This window comes from Meleagris gallopavo, chromosome 10 (genome assembly GCF_905368555.1).
Source record: "Meleagris gallopavo chromosome 10, MGAL_WU_HG_1.1, whole genome shotgun sequence".
In the NCBI taxonomy this organism is placed as follows: Eukaryota; Metazoa; Chordata; class Aves; order Galliformes; family Phasianidae; genus Meleagris; species Meleagris gallopavo.
In genome coordinates, this window is record NC_139413.1 from 20,898,661 (window position 1) to 20,915,026 (window position 16,366).

At 52.5% G+C, this 16,366-nt stretch overlaps 1 protein-coding gene across 1 annotated transcript in view; it reads right to left on the bottom strand.

The window, feature by feature from the left end:
- Nucleotides 1–16,366, bottom strand: part of PIK3R3 (phosphoinositide-3-kinase regulatory subunit 3) — a 57,498-nt gene that overhangs the window by 34,200 nt on the left and 6,932 nt on the right. The window contains exons 4-6 of the mRNA XM_085232037.1: nt 14,142–14,273; nt 13,203–13,404; nt 12,720–12,805 (exon numbers count right to left, since the gene is read on the bottom strand). Coding sequence (XP_085088163.1) covers nt 12,720–12,805; nt 13,203–13,404; nt 14,142–14,273 — 420 coding nt within the window. The remainder of the gene's footprint in view (nt 1–12,719; nt 12,806–13,202; nt 13,405–14,141; nt 14,274–16,366) is intronic.

Sequence of the window (16,366 nt, forward strand, 5' to 3'; positions counted from 1 at the left end):
TGTCCCTCCAACATATCTCCCATCCCAGTGTCAGTGGCTCCCTTCCAGTGGACCTCACAGTTTGCATCTGAAGTCAAGATTAAATATTGAAGTTTTGAGCACTTGCTTGTGCTTCAGGCAGTGCTGAGTGGCCCTGCACTGAAAGGCACCAAACACGAAAAAGCCATTTGTGCCAAACTGCTTGATTTCCTCTTTACTGAGCCACGATCGTGTGATCTCTGACAGCTGAATGTGGGCCACAACGGGCTGTTATAGCTGGAGGACTGCAAGAGGAAGAGGGGCTGAGCCCACAGTGCTGCCAGCCCAACTCACTCAAAGATGAGAGATTTTTGGGGTGGGCTGAGTACTCCTGAGAGCTGAATACAATTGCCGCTATTAGAAGAAGCTCAGACCCTGCTAGACACCTTTGCTGGCACAAAGCAGAGCCTTGACCATGCCCCATTCCATTACCGGCCTTGCGCTGTGCAAGCACTGGGATCTGTGAACTACTGAACTGATGGCTGCATCCCGCACGGATGGAGCAGACTGCATCTTCCCCTGCAATTATACAGTCCCAGCCCCTGAAATACCACAGAGACTGCAAAGCATTTGCCACCAGATTAAGGGTATTAACCCCTGTGCTATGCTGAGGTGACGGGGCGAAGTGACAGCAGGTTTCCTCCCCATGTTTCCTTCTGCTTCTAGCAGGGACTGTGCCTCCTCCTCGATGATTTAAAGCTTTGGTTTGTACCCTTGTAGGCTGCAAAAGTGTTGCCTTGCTCCACCCCAGCTGTGGCCACATTTCTGTGGTGAGGAAAAGCTCGGCAAGCATCCCCAAGTAGGGTGCTTTGGTTTGAAAATTATATATTGCATGAAAAACCTGTATTAAAGAATAATACGTGGTCTACAAAAGCATCTAAATGAAACACTTCTATGTTAGGAAGTGTCTTATTTACAACTGGCTGGGCAGCCTGCATCCCCTTCCCTGGTGCTGGGCACACTGCAATGAAAGGGGCCAAAATATGGGCTCATGTACACAGGGGTTGCAGTACAATGATGCATGCACAGAGCTGGACTTGGAAGAAATCATACATTCGGCATTTCCTAACTTAAAAGCACTTGGCTTTGCATTGTAAACAACATTCTTTTAACATTAAAAAAAAAAAAAAAAAAAAAAAGCATAAGGTCTTTTAAATCAATCAGTGCAATGTAGGTTAGGAGAGGGGTACCAGGATGGGGGCACAAGGGGTGGGCAGGGGGTGAGGGAAAGGACACGGTGCTCCGGAGTGCTGCTTTGGCAAGCAGTATGCTGGGCCAGCTCTTCAGAAAGTTCACGTTCAGTTATTGTGTTGACAGGCTGCCAAAGTTTTCCTGAGGAATGCAGGCAGCAGAAGGGAAATGGCGATTTTCAAACTTTTTTTTTTTTTTTTTTTAATAACTCAGCCAAACCAGAGTGGAATTTCATGGGAAAAGCGAAAGGTACATCTCTAGCCTCAGGGCATCATTGCTGCCAGATTTCAGAGCAGTGGAAGTGTCCGAACATCTCCGGAGCAGCACGCGCTCACGCGCTCATATCCACCTCAAGCATCCCTTCTGCAGGACAGTGCTCCCACCCGGCTCCCCCAGAACACTGACGCTAACACACAGCTCTTACATAAACCAAACCTCTGCAGCACCAAAGCAGAATGCAAATCCTGTTCAAAAAGGATTGCAACTTGGACACTTGGATCGTCCCCATCCCAGTGCCAGCCCGCAGCTATGCATGGTGCTCCAGGACCCACGGCCCTACAGTGGGCACTTTTCTCCCCGCACACTGCCAGCGTTTGGGGTCTTTTGCGGAGGGGCAGGGCTGCCCACACCCTGGGCTATGGCACTCCCGAGTCTGTGGGGCCATGAAGCTGCCATTCACCTTGTATCTCTCCCTACACTAATTCCTCTCGTCATTTCACCAGCGACAGAGTTAAACGGAGCAATCCGTTACAGGAGAACCCTGGCAGACTGATTGTGGAGGGTTTCAGCCATCCCCATTTACACTGGCTTGAAAAAAAAGTTTTGCCTTGGGCAGCTCCAGTTACAGAATGATCAGACCACACTTCGGTCCCTTTGTGCACTTCGCATCTCTGTCACCGTGCCAGGGCCTTGTCTGGAAATGGTGAGCAAAATGGAAGGAGACTTGTAACAAATTCAGAGAAATTAGGGAGAAAAGAGCCACCTTCCCCCAGTTCTGCAACCAGGACATTTTTGAAATGTAACACTGTATAGGAATTTTAAATATTTTTCACTTCCTTTATTCATTACTTTAATGCACTGGCACTGCTCGCTCGGATTTTTTTTTTTTTTTTGCAAGGAATGTACAATAACCACTCTGTAAATTCCTCAGGTCTGATTTTAAGAGGAACTGTAGAACTTTATTCATGGAGGAGAGAAATAATCCCAATCCCTTCCTGCCATAACTCTTTCTTTTAATAAACAGAACGGCTCATAGTTTAATCACAGCACGAGCATTGGAGAGAAGAATGCAGCAGCAAAGCTGGGGACACAGAGATGTCCCTGTACTGCTGCCACTCCTGGGACCTGAGGGTCCCCAGGTTTGGAGGTGGCACAGCACAGCACCTCTCGCTGCTGTTGGATAGACCCAGAACAGGGACTCCCGGGGGTGTGAGAAGCCATCCATCTGGCCATCCATCCAGGCCAGGAATTCAGCGCAGGCGGCGCGTTGGCTGCTGCTCTCCTCGCAGTTACACGCATGCAATCCATCGTGTGCTGCTCCTTGCTCCGTGCACTTTCCTTGTCACTTTTCCCAAATGGAAACATGGCTCTGTTTGCTTTGGAGATCGTTCTCCCTGGCTTTCTCTGGTTAGCAGTAAATAAGTGCAAGGAAGAACGGCCTCTGAATGCCGAGTGGGGAAATAAAACGAACAGCCCTATGTAGGGTCAGAGCTTATAAACCACTGCATGGATGCGATGCCTTCATTGGGCACCAAGAGACTGGGACACCGATATCCACCAGTGGTGAGGTCACCATCCCTGGAGGTGATCGAGAAGCATGGGGTTGTGGCACTGAGGAATGCGGTCAGTGGGCATAGTGGGGTGGGGTTGGACTGGGTGATCTCAGAAGACTTTTCTAGCCTCAGTGATTCTGTGATTCTAATTTCTTGGAGGCTAGGTGGGATAAAGTAAAGAAACAAATACTGATGGATGGCCCCGACATGTCTTGTGTTGGAAAGGACCTTAAAGCCCACCCAGTTCCAACCCCAACTACCATGGGCAGGGACATGTCCCACCAGGTCAGCTGCCCAAAGCCCCATCCAGCCTATCCTTGAGCAGCTCCAGGGATGGGGAATATCCCTTCAGCAAGGGCTGTTTCCTCATCAAGTGCTACCTTCAGTCCCCAGCCATTTGAGAGAAAGCTCTTCATAAAAGGAGGGGGAAGATTAATATTATTTTTCAACAGTATAATGGGAGGTTTCCACTCCCAAAGTACTTCAGAGACATTTCTGCACAAAGCCAGAAAAATTCTATCCCCAAAGGAGAGAGGAAAACAAAAACATATTAGACAGAGTTATGAGTGCCTGAATGAAGGGTTGGTGGGAATGGAAACTTCCACATCACTGTCAGCCTGGACTGCTGCGGTGTGATGCTCTGGGGGTGGGAAGGCTGTTGGTGTCTCATCAGTGTCTGCAGCCCCAAGATTCATGTGCACTGATGACATGAGACTCTTGGTGCTTTCCAGTTAACAGTAGGATGGGGAGAAAATCCTTTTGATAAGGGACAAATAAATGCAAAATATGATCCCAAAGGCTCAGAGGAACACTTTTTTGAGTGAGCTCTTGGCATTTCCAAGTGCTTGGGTTACCCATCCAGGAAAAGGGATGGAGCAGGCGTGTTCCTCGCCTACCTCCCACTGCTGCCCTTAAAAGATAGCTTGGGTGACACCTCAGCAAGGCATTGATCTCACATTCATCCAAGAAAGAAATCCCCCCAGTCCTTCTGATGGAGGTTGCAACCTATGGAAGCAACAATGGGAGAAGGGAACTGCCCAGACGACTCCATTCATTGTTGTGATGAACGAGATGGTGAATGGAGATGGGGATGAGGATGTGGGGATAGCACAGAGCAACCTGAGCTTGTGATTGGCCAAGAATTTGGACCGGAGGGACTTAGAGCTGCCTGTGAGCATCCCTGCTCAGCCCCACACACAGGGAGCCCTTCACTTCAACCAAACACGGCAGCAATCCCATAGGATAAGTATTCATAACTCCCTTGGATAGGGCAGCCCACATTTCCCATAGCTACTGCTTCCCAGAAGCCAGACGTCTCAGCCCTGGCTCTGCTGCCTCGGCTCATGCTTCCTTCCTATCCCAGCCTGCAGACCTGGCACAGAATTACTGCCTGCTTTGCATCGTGCTGGGCTCCCACCTCCCTGCCAGCCCCCATGCTTGTCCCTGGCAGCAGCCCCTTGCTGCCCCCGCTGTCCCACGCCGGCTGCGAATGTTTTCTGTTCCTACAGAAATCCAGCTGAACATAAGACCGCCTTCGCTTGCCAAACAGCCAGAGCTCTTCTCTTGCTTTTTAGTTGAGAGCAGCAGTGATTTTTGCTCAGCAAAGTCCAGATGAGAGGACCTCAGTGCCTTGTGGCAGACACACTCTGGGGGTGACCCATGGCTAACCCCTGTCCTGGCCTTTTGCAGGTCACTGTCTAACCCTGCATTTTGAGAAAGGCCTGTCAAAGCATGCAGTGGCAAAGCTGTGTCAAGCCCCTTCCTAGGAGCAGGGTTGGATTTGTGCCTCCAGCCCTGACCCACTTATTTTAGGGCTTTGAGGACCTCACCAATCCAGGGGCCAGGTACTGGTCATCCCATCTGGCACCACCTGAGCCGTACGGAAAATGCACCAGAGTGACAAGCCAGCAGCAACAGCCTATGGCTATGCTGACAACAAATAGCCATTCATCTTCAGCATCACTGAAGTGTTCACCCATGAACCTAGAGCAAAAGCATGGGAAAAATGAGGGAAGTGCCCACTCCTATAGGAGTCCCCCGAGAGGGCATTGGGTGCTCAGGGAGCATAGACAGCACGAAGAGTTCAAGCCTTCCAGTTAAATACGGGAAGGAGTTAGCAAGTCTTTGTGGAGGCGGATTAGAGGCAGAGGTAAATGCTCCTGCTAAGTGTAATCTTCCTGGTTAAAAGCTCAGCTCAGCCCCTATCCCAGCATCTTCTTTGCTTCTTACAAATATAGGAGACACAACTTCGGACAGCATTTTTTGGTTCCTTTGACCTATTTATAGACCCCAGAGATGGGGCAGAGCCTCTCTTCCTCTCCTTCCTCCTCAGTTTGGGTGCTGTTTGTGTTCCCTCCATCCAGTACCCCCTTCTCTATGGGATGGGGTTAGTGCTGGCAGCCTGGGACTGGTGCAGGTGGGAGCTCAGTCACCCTGCTTCCTCAGCAGAGGCTGTTCCCACTCCTCATCCCTTGTCCTGCAGCCATCAGCCACCAGCCCTGCGCTGGCCTCAGCTCACCCAGCCAGGACCAGCTGCTGAGATAACTCATCTGCATCCTGCGGGTGCAGCAGGAGGGGGATTATGGCTCGTGGGTCAGGGCAGGTGAAGGCAACTCCTGGTGATATGGAATTGGGCTGGTGAGAGGAACAGGGCACTCTGCCACCCCACATGCCAGGGAGTAGCCATATCCATAGCCCCCGATCAGTGAGACAATGCGTGAGAGGATCAGGGGCTACGATGGGTGTGAAACACATAGGAATCCCACCTTGAAATAGCAGAATACATGACTATATAGAAACATTTCACCTCTGCTCTCTCTAAAAGCCCTGTTCCCAACAGGGTTAGCAGTAGGTGGACACAAGAGGGAGGAAGCTCTGCTTGGACCATCCTGCCCCATGGCAGTAGCATCCTCGGTATCTTGTTCTCCCTATCTCCACAGGTTGTGTACCCCTGGGTCTTAAGTCTGGAGTAGTGGGCTCTGGTGGGCAGCACCATGAGGATCATGGATTTACTGGGATTAAGATATTTTCCATGCATTCAAACTAGCTGTCATGAGTCCAGACCTATCTAGAGACCAAAGGATGAGAAGAAATGGGGGAGAGCCCAAGGCCCCTCTGTCTCCATCCTCACCCTCACCCCCAATCTCACCCCTAGCCTGAACACTATCCCCATCCCCAACCCCATCCCTATCTCCTGGGCTTGCAGGAATGCTCAGGGCACCGTGCCCTCTCTGGGGCCAGGACACATCAGTCTGCCTGTGCAGGCACGAGGGCTAGGTGGCTCCAGGAGCTTGTTAACCTTAATCCTCCCCTGGATTAATACTGAGGGGAGCTGGGGACAGTGGTTAAACCCAGAGGAGTGCAGCACAGGAGCACAGCGCAGGGGTGATGAGGGGACAGAGGGTGCAAGAGAAGGGCAAAGAGAGGAGCAGGTGGTCCCATAGCCTAATCAGACGTGGCCATGGATTGTGTGGGCATGGTGCTTGGCCCAAAGGGACAGGCAATATGATGGCTGAGGCATCATGAGTGACAGACGGGTGCTGCAGGGTCTGTCTTCATGGCTTGAAGCCCTGAGATCAGTCTAGAGGTGTGGGACTGTGAGCCCAGGATGGAAATCTGCTGTTGAAAAGATACTCTTTTGGGAAATGGTTCTTCTTGGGGCTGAGCTTTCAGCTTGTCTTGGAGGAGAAATGCAGGGATGCTCAGAGCCTACAAATCTGCTGGGGTGCTGCATGCCAACTGAGAACCTACCAGCTCTTAGCATCAGTGGTCCATCCCTAGGTATGCTAATGCAACTTGCATGCCCACACTGGGGAAAAGCATTATCATCTGTTTCCCCATTTCCCCATTAATCAGGGAGAAGTACCAACAATCCCATGTAGCCCCCTGACACCCATCTCTGGGCATCCCCAACCCCAGCAGAGTCACAGGTGCCCATGGATGAGGTTGGCATCCCCCAGCAGCACAGGTACCGTTCTCCTCTGGGCATTCCCACGCTGCTGAATGTGTGGGGCTCAGCATCACCCATGGATGGACCAAATCCTTTGTGCATCCCAGGAAAATGTCATGGGATATCGTCACCCATCCCACCATCACCAGTGTCACCTTGGACACGTCCTGGTGGGCTACCTTGTGGGGCTGCGGGGCCATGTGCCTGCCCCCTGTGGCAGCAAAGCAGGACAGGATGTGCTGTCCTAAGTGGCATCTTCACCAGATCTGATCCAGCCTTGCAAAGCCACAGCGCCTTCAATTCCCTTAGCACTCCAAATCTGCTACTGTGCATCTAAGCGGATTATTTTAAATACCCCATGATGGACTGCTCCTTTGTAATATAATCCAGCCTCGTGTGTCCCATTCCCCTCCTATTTGCTGTGATTTAGCTGCAGCTGTGACAGCCAAAATCTCCCCAGCTCCCCTTGCTCTGTAGGAATCATCCTTCATGCCAACCCTGTCCCCAGATCCTGCTCTGCTCCATGCTGTGGGACCCTGGGAATGCTCCTGTTGCCTCCTGTGTACCCTTATAATGCATCCAGGGCCAGATCCCAAGCCCTTCACCCAAAGAAGACCTGTGCAGGAGCACTCTTTGGATGGATTTTGCCTGCTCAAAGTCATCAAGCCTTAGCACATCCCAAACCCGTATTTTAGAGATGGAGCAGGATGGAATATCAGAGCCCTCCAGCTCCGCTTGTGGAGATGGCAGAGATGCTGCTGCTTTTCCAAGCACTCCCCTTTGGGGCTTGTCTGATTAATAAGGGCTTGTTATTTTCAAACTGTTTGAAATCGTGTTTATTTTATCCGCCGCCGGATCCCTGTGACTCAGGGCTTCATCGTTAACTGCCAAAGATGAGTGACAGATCCCGCTAATTACGGCTAATGATGGCCTTAAAGGATTCTCCACGCACACACGTGCGTTTGTGTGCACATATGCCGAGGGCCATTTATAATTTAAAGTGGGGAGACTCATTAATGTAAAGCATGCCCAGATTAATTGCCGAAAGGCAGCACTGTGGGGCCATGGGTGAGCAGGAGGTACCCAGAAGGAATCCGGATGGCAAAACCCCTTATTCTGCATCCACCCTTCTTGAAATTAAGGGACCCTTCAGCTCTAGGGAGGGATGTGTTGCACACATGGGGGTTTTTCTATTTCTTTCTGAAAGGGAAAAGTCAGAGCTGGATGCTCCACTAGCAGAAGGGATGAAGCCACTTGGATAGGATTCTGGCTGGAAAGAGCAGGCTCAGGTTGAGCCTGATGGCTTGGGAATTTGTCTTGGATCATCCATGCTGTTCCGGACCCCAGAACACTTGGGTTTCTCATGCTGAGACACTCCAGATGTTTCAGTTTAATGCTTCTATGGCAACAGCTGGTGGAGGCGGTGGAATGGAGCTGTGCTGATAAATGCACAGAGGACGGATGGTTATGGCTGATCCCGGAACACAGAGTGATGTTGGCCAGGTGGGGCATTATCAAAACTCCCAGCACTGCAGAGCTCCCAGTGTTTCTTCAAATGAAAGAAATCGGCCAAGAGAGCAGAAGATGAGCAGCCAACACTGAGGACCTTTGGGCTGCTGGACCAAAAAGCCATCAGGGCGGTTTGGATGTTCTGCAATGCCCTAAACTATGACTTCAGCTTTTACCAAGATCTAGAATGCTCCAAACTTTGTTTCTAGTTAACTTCTAGCAGATCAAGGCTGGCACAGCTGCCCAGAGAGCTGTGAATGCCCCATCCCTGGAGATGCCCAAGGCCAGGCTGGATGGGCTGCTTATGGCAGGATTTGGAACTCTGGGGGCTTTAACTTCCCTTTCAACCCAACCCATTCTGTGATTCTAGAGACTACCAAGCTCAATGCACCCGAGCCTCTGGTTATCTCCAGCATCAGCTGTCCTAGGAGCACTGCGAGCACTGCAGGGATGTGGGGCAATGTCCACTCTGCCATGTCTGTTCCCCCCTAGGAAGCTGCTTTTCTTCCCCAGGGAGCACAGGGAAAGTGTTTTCCACCATGCCAGATAAAAATGGATTCGCAATCCAATTTTACCCGAGTACCACTTCAGTGATTTTGATGGAGCCGCTCTCAATGCGCACTGGTTTGAGCCAGAGGACAGCTGTCGTGGTTTCATAGAGCAGAGGTTCCTTATCTGTGTCACCTTTGATTACTGTAATTGAAATCCTGCTCTGATCTGATCTGTGCCCCAGCATTTCAGCTGCCTCTGCAGCTCCCGGCTCGATCGGCCAAGTGACGTTAATAGATTTTAAAGCCGGGCAGGCCTGGAGAATAACCGTGTCACCAGCAGCCACCAGCCACTGCCACCCCCCTGACACCACCAGGATCGCACTGGGCTCAGCCCCAAACCAGAAGGGTGATACTTGCTGGAGCCATCCCAAAACATTGGACAGAAAGTGGGGAATTATTTCCGGAAAACACATGGAGGGGCTCAGTCCTCACCCCGGCCCCCTGCTTCCTCCCTGCCGTGATTCCTCCCCGTGATTATTGTTTGGCAGCACAATACTGTGGGTTTCCCTAGCCCCTTATCAGCCCTGGCCACATGGCTGAGGAGGAAAAGGGCTTCAATCCGAGTGGAGAGATGCTTCCGCTGGTAGCTGGTCCTGCTGTCGCACACCACGTCCCTGCACATTACCCCTATGCCTCTAACAGCAGGCTGGGCTCACCGTCTTGCTGCTACCCTCCACGCTCCATCATTAATTAAACACGGGCTAAAATTAGCTGTGAAGGCAGCACCACTGGGGTCTCCCACTGGCATCTGACTGAAGAATGCAGCAAGTGGGTCAGGCACGCCTCCCAGCCAAGGGTATCCTGCGTGCTTGGGATACCCCATCCTCTGCTGCATCCTTAGGGATGCTGGCAGAGCTTTGGCTCCGTCCGCATTGTGAGGATACTGGGAGCAGCATGATAATCTGATCAGAGATGGAGGAGAGGGAGTGCTAGCAGAGACCTCAACTCAGTTCAGCCACCAAAACGACAGCACTGACGTCTTCCCCCAGCTCAGCTTCTCAGGGTAGTGAGCAGAAATCCCTTGCTTCATCCCCAGCACTAGTGGGAGGCACTGCTCCCAGTGCATGGCTTGGCCATTCCCTGGGCTCAGCCATCCCATAGGTTTGGCCATCTCTTAGGCTCGGCCAACCCGGAGGCTTTCCCCTCTTCTCGCTGCCTCATCTTCACTTGGGCCAGAGCAGCTGGAGAGGCGAGAGGCTCCTTCTGGGATTGCAAGTGTGCATCCTTGTCGTGTTTCTCCCCGCGCCCTGGGGGATCTGTTATTTTTAGCTGCTCTCCCTCTCTCACGTTGCTAGCTAGGCTCTTGCTCTCTTTTTTCCCCCCTCCCCAGCGTTAATTTGTTTGCACTGTATTATCTTCAGATGAGGGGAGCCACAACCAGACATCTGCACAGGGGACCGCTTGCCTCCATTTGCCCACTCCGTGCAGTTTTCAGATGAGTTTCCCCCATTTTTTAACACCCTCCACTGCTCAAGGGCTCTCCACTGCCAACCCCAAGGGATGAAATATGGGAAGGGGCAGTAGAGGGGCAATGCAGCCTACAGATGCTCTGGCCAGGAGAAGGCTCACCCCCTTCCTTTTGGCTGTCTCACAGGCACTCTGGGGCTGATTTCCCAAGCCAAGTGCTGGCTGCTTATGGCTGCATCCCAAAATATCGCCTGAAAGGAAAGCGTCCCCGCTGCCATCCACATGCTGCCCTGCCACCATTCCGTCACACTCTCGGGGGCAGCAGGAGATGCCCCCACATTATTTATAACTCCAATCCTTTTCCTGCTCACTGCACCTCTCCCCTTCCTGGCACACCGAGGAGCACATCGCAGCAGCAGGAATGGCACACAGACAGTGACGCAGGGGTGACCGCCGCACACTGGGACAGCTGGCTCTGTCCCCTGCCAGCAGTACAGCCCCAAGCAGGACCTGGACTTGGAAACTACCCAGGCTGCACTCTGCCAAAACCCTGCTCTGGAATGGGGACACCTCATCCCCGCTTTTTCTCACAAAGGAGCTGAAGAGGTCACATTTTCTCCCCAGCTTGGGGCAAGGAATGGCAGTGCTCCTGTCTCCAGTGCTCTGTCTCCTGCCCCAATGCTTGGCTTTTCTATGTCTGTGGATTTATATATATATATATATTTGTGTGTGTGTATGTGTGTTTAGTTGTTGTTTTTTTTTTCACAAGCCTTTGCTGCATGGTGAGTAAAGGCATCCTGCTGTCTGAGGGCTAACGGCTTGCTGGAGAGATAATAAAGCAAAGGGGAGTAAATTAAAGTGCCTATAAATAGCAGCAGGAGAGGAAAAGGAGATGAAGTCATCTTCCTTCAGCTGAGCTGGTATTTACATCACTGCTTCCCTTTGCCTTCCCTCCCCCTCATCCAGACTGGGAACCAGCCCCAGGGCTAGGGGTCCTGCAGCAGGCTCTGTGTGCCCCCCAGACCCCAAAACATCCCCATGACCCTGCACCGGGTGTGGCTTTGGGGACATGCTGGAGGGCACAGTGGGGAGCTCTGGATGCAGCCCCAGCCCCTGCACTGGTGGAGTCCCCAGGGTCACCCACCCCACTAGTGACCTCACTGCCACTATCCCCATACCCGTGGGGCCCCGTGCCCCGCTGCCACCAGGTATATTTACGCCTGAGTCAGGATGAGGTCACAGCGCGGTTTCCTCCGTGTCAGCTCCCGGCTCCTATTCCCGGGCTGTTTTCACACACTGCCATGTTATTGCTGGGTATTTATAGCTATTTGACAGCAAGAATTAGAAAGCGGCGGCTCCACATGCACCCCAAAATAATATCGGTGCCGGGACGTGGGGGAGAGGCCAGGGCCTGGGCCAAGGCACGTGTCCCCTGCCTAATAATAATTCTTTGCACTTTATATATAGCACCGCAGCTTCCCAAAGTGCTTTGCAGGCATTTAATTAAGCTTCCCAACATCCTAATGTGATGACAGTTGGGTAATGACCTCCTCCTTTTGGATATGGAGAGCAGCAGGACCTGTCCGGTGGCACGCAGTGCGGAGGCACGGCTGTCCTGGCTCATGGTGACATGACCCCAGTGGACCCAAAAAGGGGATGGGGATCCATTGAATCTCAGCCACCCCCTGCTCAGTGCAGGGTAGGGATGACCAGTGCCGCCTCAGGGTACGAGGACAGCAATGGAGACGTCACCACTGCGCAGAGAGCAGGGACAGACACAGCTGTCCAACATCTGGATCAGCAGGGAAGAGATCAGCTGACAAGTCTGAAGGGCTGATTTATGAGCAATATTAGAAGCCGTAATCCTGCCTGGCCTGGCCACCCTGCAGGGACCTGAGGCGATGACAGGGACCAGATATATTACAAAGCAGGAAGGCTGGAAGCAGCTGCAGCTCCTGGGTGGCTTGGTGTGGGGATAGGGATCCCACAGGGATGGACCTCTGTGGTCTTCAGGGTCTGCAGTTTGGGCCACCAGCACTCTTCTTCCCTACTGCATCCATCCATGCTGTGCCAGTACCGGCAGCACCTGCTGCGGTCCGGCAAAGATGGGCACAAAGTGTCACTAGGCAGGACAGTCAGAGCACTGGGACATGGCCAGACGAGGGCTGGGGCTTAAACCACCAAAGGAGAATCTCCAAACCACAACCAGACAAGCAGCACAGTGAGCCCCTTCCTTGCACCATACCCGCAGAGGATGGAACCATGCGAGACTGTCCCCAGGCAGTGCCACCAGTTCTGTCCCCTCATCCAGGTATCACTTACCGGGGGCTCCTGGCACCTCGGCCGCCTCGCTAGCTATGATGAGTGACTCGATGATCCTTGTGCAGAGCTCAGGGTTTGCCTCAGTGCTGCGAGGACAATGGGGTGAGCGTGAGGATGGCAGCAGCTTGGTGTCCCCAAAGATCCCTGAGTTGACCACCCCAAATCATGTAAGGAGTGACACGTGGAGAGATAATGGACTCAAGTTGCACTAGGGGAAGTTCAGATTGGATTTTAGGAAAAATTCATTCTCTGAAAGCACAGTGTTGGCACAGAGTGCTTACGGAGGTGGTGGGATCACTATCCCCAGAGGCGTTCAGGAGCCATGGAGATGTGGCACTGAGTGTGCATGATGGGGTGGGTTGGGCTGGGTGATATTAGTGGTCTTTTCCAACCTTAATGATTCTAAGAAATTGCCTCCCAACCCACACATTTCCATACAGCATCCGCAACAGCTGTGGGACATGGATGGCCGAGGGGTCTCACCTGGAGGACGCAGGGCGGAGGAGCAGCTCCCCAAAGAGCTCCCCAAGCAGCTGTGCTGACAGCCGGTTCTTGCAGGCAGCCTGGCAGAGGTTGCTGAAATGCCGGATGAGCTCCCTCAGCAGCAGCATGTGGAGCTGTGGCAGGGCTGGGGGGGCCAACAGGGCTAGGGCACGCTGCCCACAGTCCTCCACGCTCAGGGTCTCTGCAGCAGAGGGAAGACATCCTGTCATTGCTATGAGGGATACAAGATATTGCACGATGAAGGGACCTTCCCACTCGTCATGTTTTGGGGCTGGATCCTGGAGAGCTCAGGACTCATCTCCCAGAACTTTTGCTTTTTGGTATCTTTTCTGAAAGCCCTGGGGTTTTGCTTCTGCTCCTTGCAGGACTGGACTGCAAGGGGAAGGATTGGGCTCCGAGGCAAGGTGCTTCCCTTTGAAGTTGCTAAACGAGGCAACCCAGCTAATTGCTTCCTAATTGCTTCTTTATCCTTGGAAAGGAGGCAGCCTTTGATTTCTCCTCTCCAAAGGGGAATAGGAAGGCAGTGTCCAGGTGACCCCAGCCCAGCAATATTTCTGCTGGCACCATTCCTGCACGGGGCTGTGCTATCCATTCACTTCCTCACTCAGGCAGAGCCGTCCCCATGATCCCTTCTGCCCTCACAAACACCTCCCCCACTCGGGACACACGAGTCATGGCCTGTATTAGTGTCATAGATATGTGGCCCCACAACTTAGGTTATTCTCTCTTGGGGATCCTGTGCCTACTGCTCTCCCTTTGCTTCCCCAAAATTTGCCATGTGGAGCATGGGATGCTGCCAGCTGACCACCTTTAGGATGTGCCCCTGGTGCAGTATTTCCAGAGAATGAGGAGAGAAAATGCTAGGGGTTTCTCAAAGCTCCACCACACAAAACATGAGGAGAGCCTGGCTCTGCTTACCTTGAGCCATACAGAGCAGGTCGGTGCAGAGCGTGGGAGGGACAAGGGGGACTGGCAGCTCCTGCAGGTACCACTTCAGGGTCTCTGCCAATGTCTGGGCATCATATTCCTCCATGTCCACGTCTGAGGCATCTGCAAGAGATCCAGCAGGAGCCCTGAGTTTCCCACCATGGGACAGCACCCATACTGTGGGCTGAGCCCCTGTCCAGGTCCACTCCAGACATCAGGCACCAGGTTGTGATGGATCAGTGGTTGGACTTGATTATTGTAGAGTTCTCTTCCAACTTTTAATGATTCTATGATTCTATGGGTCTGTGTGTGGGCACGGTGGGGATGGGTTGGTGGTTGGACTGGATGACCTTACAGGTCTTTTCCAAGCATAATGATTCTGTGATTGTATGGAATGATGCAATGCTGCGCAATCCCATGACTGCGGCAAAGCATGTGAGGAAGGCTGAGATCATCCCAAAATGGGGTCAGCCCTTGGGAAACACGTCCCGTGCTCCATTGGAGTCCCATGGCCAGGCTTGCCAAGGGGACATTACTTCAACTGCCCGTCGAGGCATTGCCTCATGCGTTTGTCTTGGAGGTCCCAGCCCAGCCAGCTGCTGGGGGGGGACGCATCCCCTTTGGCAAAGATGTTGAAGTTTCAAAATCTGGCTCTGATCCGAACTGGAGCCAAACATAAAGGTTTTGAAATTTTCCTTGCCGAAGAAATGTTGGAGGGGGGTAGGGAGGAAGTCCCAAGCTATTTGGGACCAATTGAGACAGTGCATTTATAGAAACTGAATTTCTCTCCTCTAAAGGAGAATATCAGAAAATGGACCAGACTTTGCATTGTCTTGATGGTGATGTTTCAGGCCCTGCATGGCTGTGGTCTAGAAGCAAGGGATTAGGTTTGCCATGTCCTGAACACCCTTCCTTTCCCCTCTCTCTGCATTTTTATCCCCAAATGCAGCTTTACTGAAAGCAAGAGTGTTCGGGGAGGTGCTCCATCTCCAAACCCACAGCATTTTTTAGCAAAAAATGCTTTGAGCCTCCAACCACTTCAACTGGCCATAGAGACTGTAAGCCCCAGATGGTGGAAAACCATATTTCTTAAGGGCAGGCCATGGAGCACCCAAACTTTCATCAGGATTTGGACACTCTGAGCTGGGTCTTCTCTTCCCATCCACCCTCTTGCTGTGTGCTTGGAGAGCAGTTCCCCCAGAACATCCCCACCAGGATAGTGCCCATCTCCCTGTCCAGCTCCTCCAAGATCACAATCCATGGCAAGTCCCTTACCAACAGGACTACAGTGCCCAGCTCTTGGCTCAGTGACCAGAAAGCAAACAGATTGAACAATCCCAGGGCAAAGCCTTTAACCCAGAGGCTGGAGACGCTACCTCATCTTCAGGAGTGAGCACCCTGCTAGCCACAAACCAGCCTTGAGCCTGACAGGGTGGCTGCGAGAAAAGCCACTGTACCACTATGACCCATGTCAAAGGAGCATGGGGATGTGCGGGATGCCAGCAGGGAGAGGAGAAATGGAGAGAAGTGGAGAAGTACCCATGGGAAGAGTTCATCTGTCACGTTCCCATCACCAAACTGCACAATTGGAGCCCCCCAACCAGCCACCAGTGTCCCATGAGATGCTCTAACCCCTGCATTTCGCTGAAACTCTCCAGCTTTGGAGGTGATGAGAAAATGGGCAGCAACAGCCAAACCCCAAACCTGTTCCACCCCTCCAGTTGGTTTGAGCTTGCTCTCAGACATCGTTTCCATGCCAGAAACCCTCCTGCATCTGCCCTGGCTGGGCACATCCCACCACGGAGGTCTCACTGGGGATCCATCAAATGATGCTCATGCAGATTGGGGAGAGCAGCCGCCGCCTGTTCTGTGCAGGGAAGGGGATGCCAATGGGTACTGCCCGAGGCAATTAGCCTGCAGCTCTGCTGTGGCCTAATTAGCTCATTTTCATAACTGGGCATAGACTTAGGGGCGTGTTCAAAGGGAAGGCTCAGCCGATATCAAAGCAAGAGTGGAAAACATCCTTGCACCCAGAGAGAGCTGCGATGGGGAGACCGGAGGGGGGTTACCCTGCTGTCAACAATTAATTTCAGGTGGGAGTGCTTCCATGCAGTCTCAGTTGCTTAGATAGAAATGGCCCCACCCTGGTGTCCCCATCATCCTGGGCATGTCTCCTGCCCTAACTCCCCTCCCTGGTGCTGGCTTTGGGGTGCTTG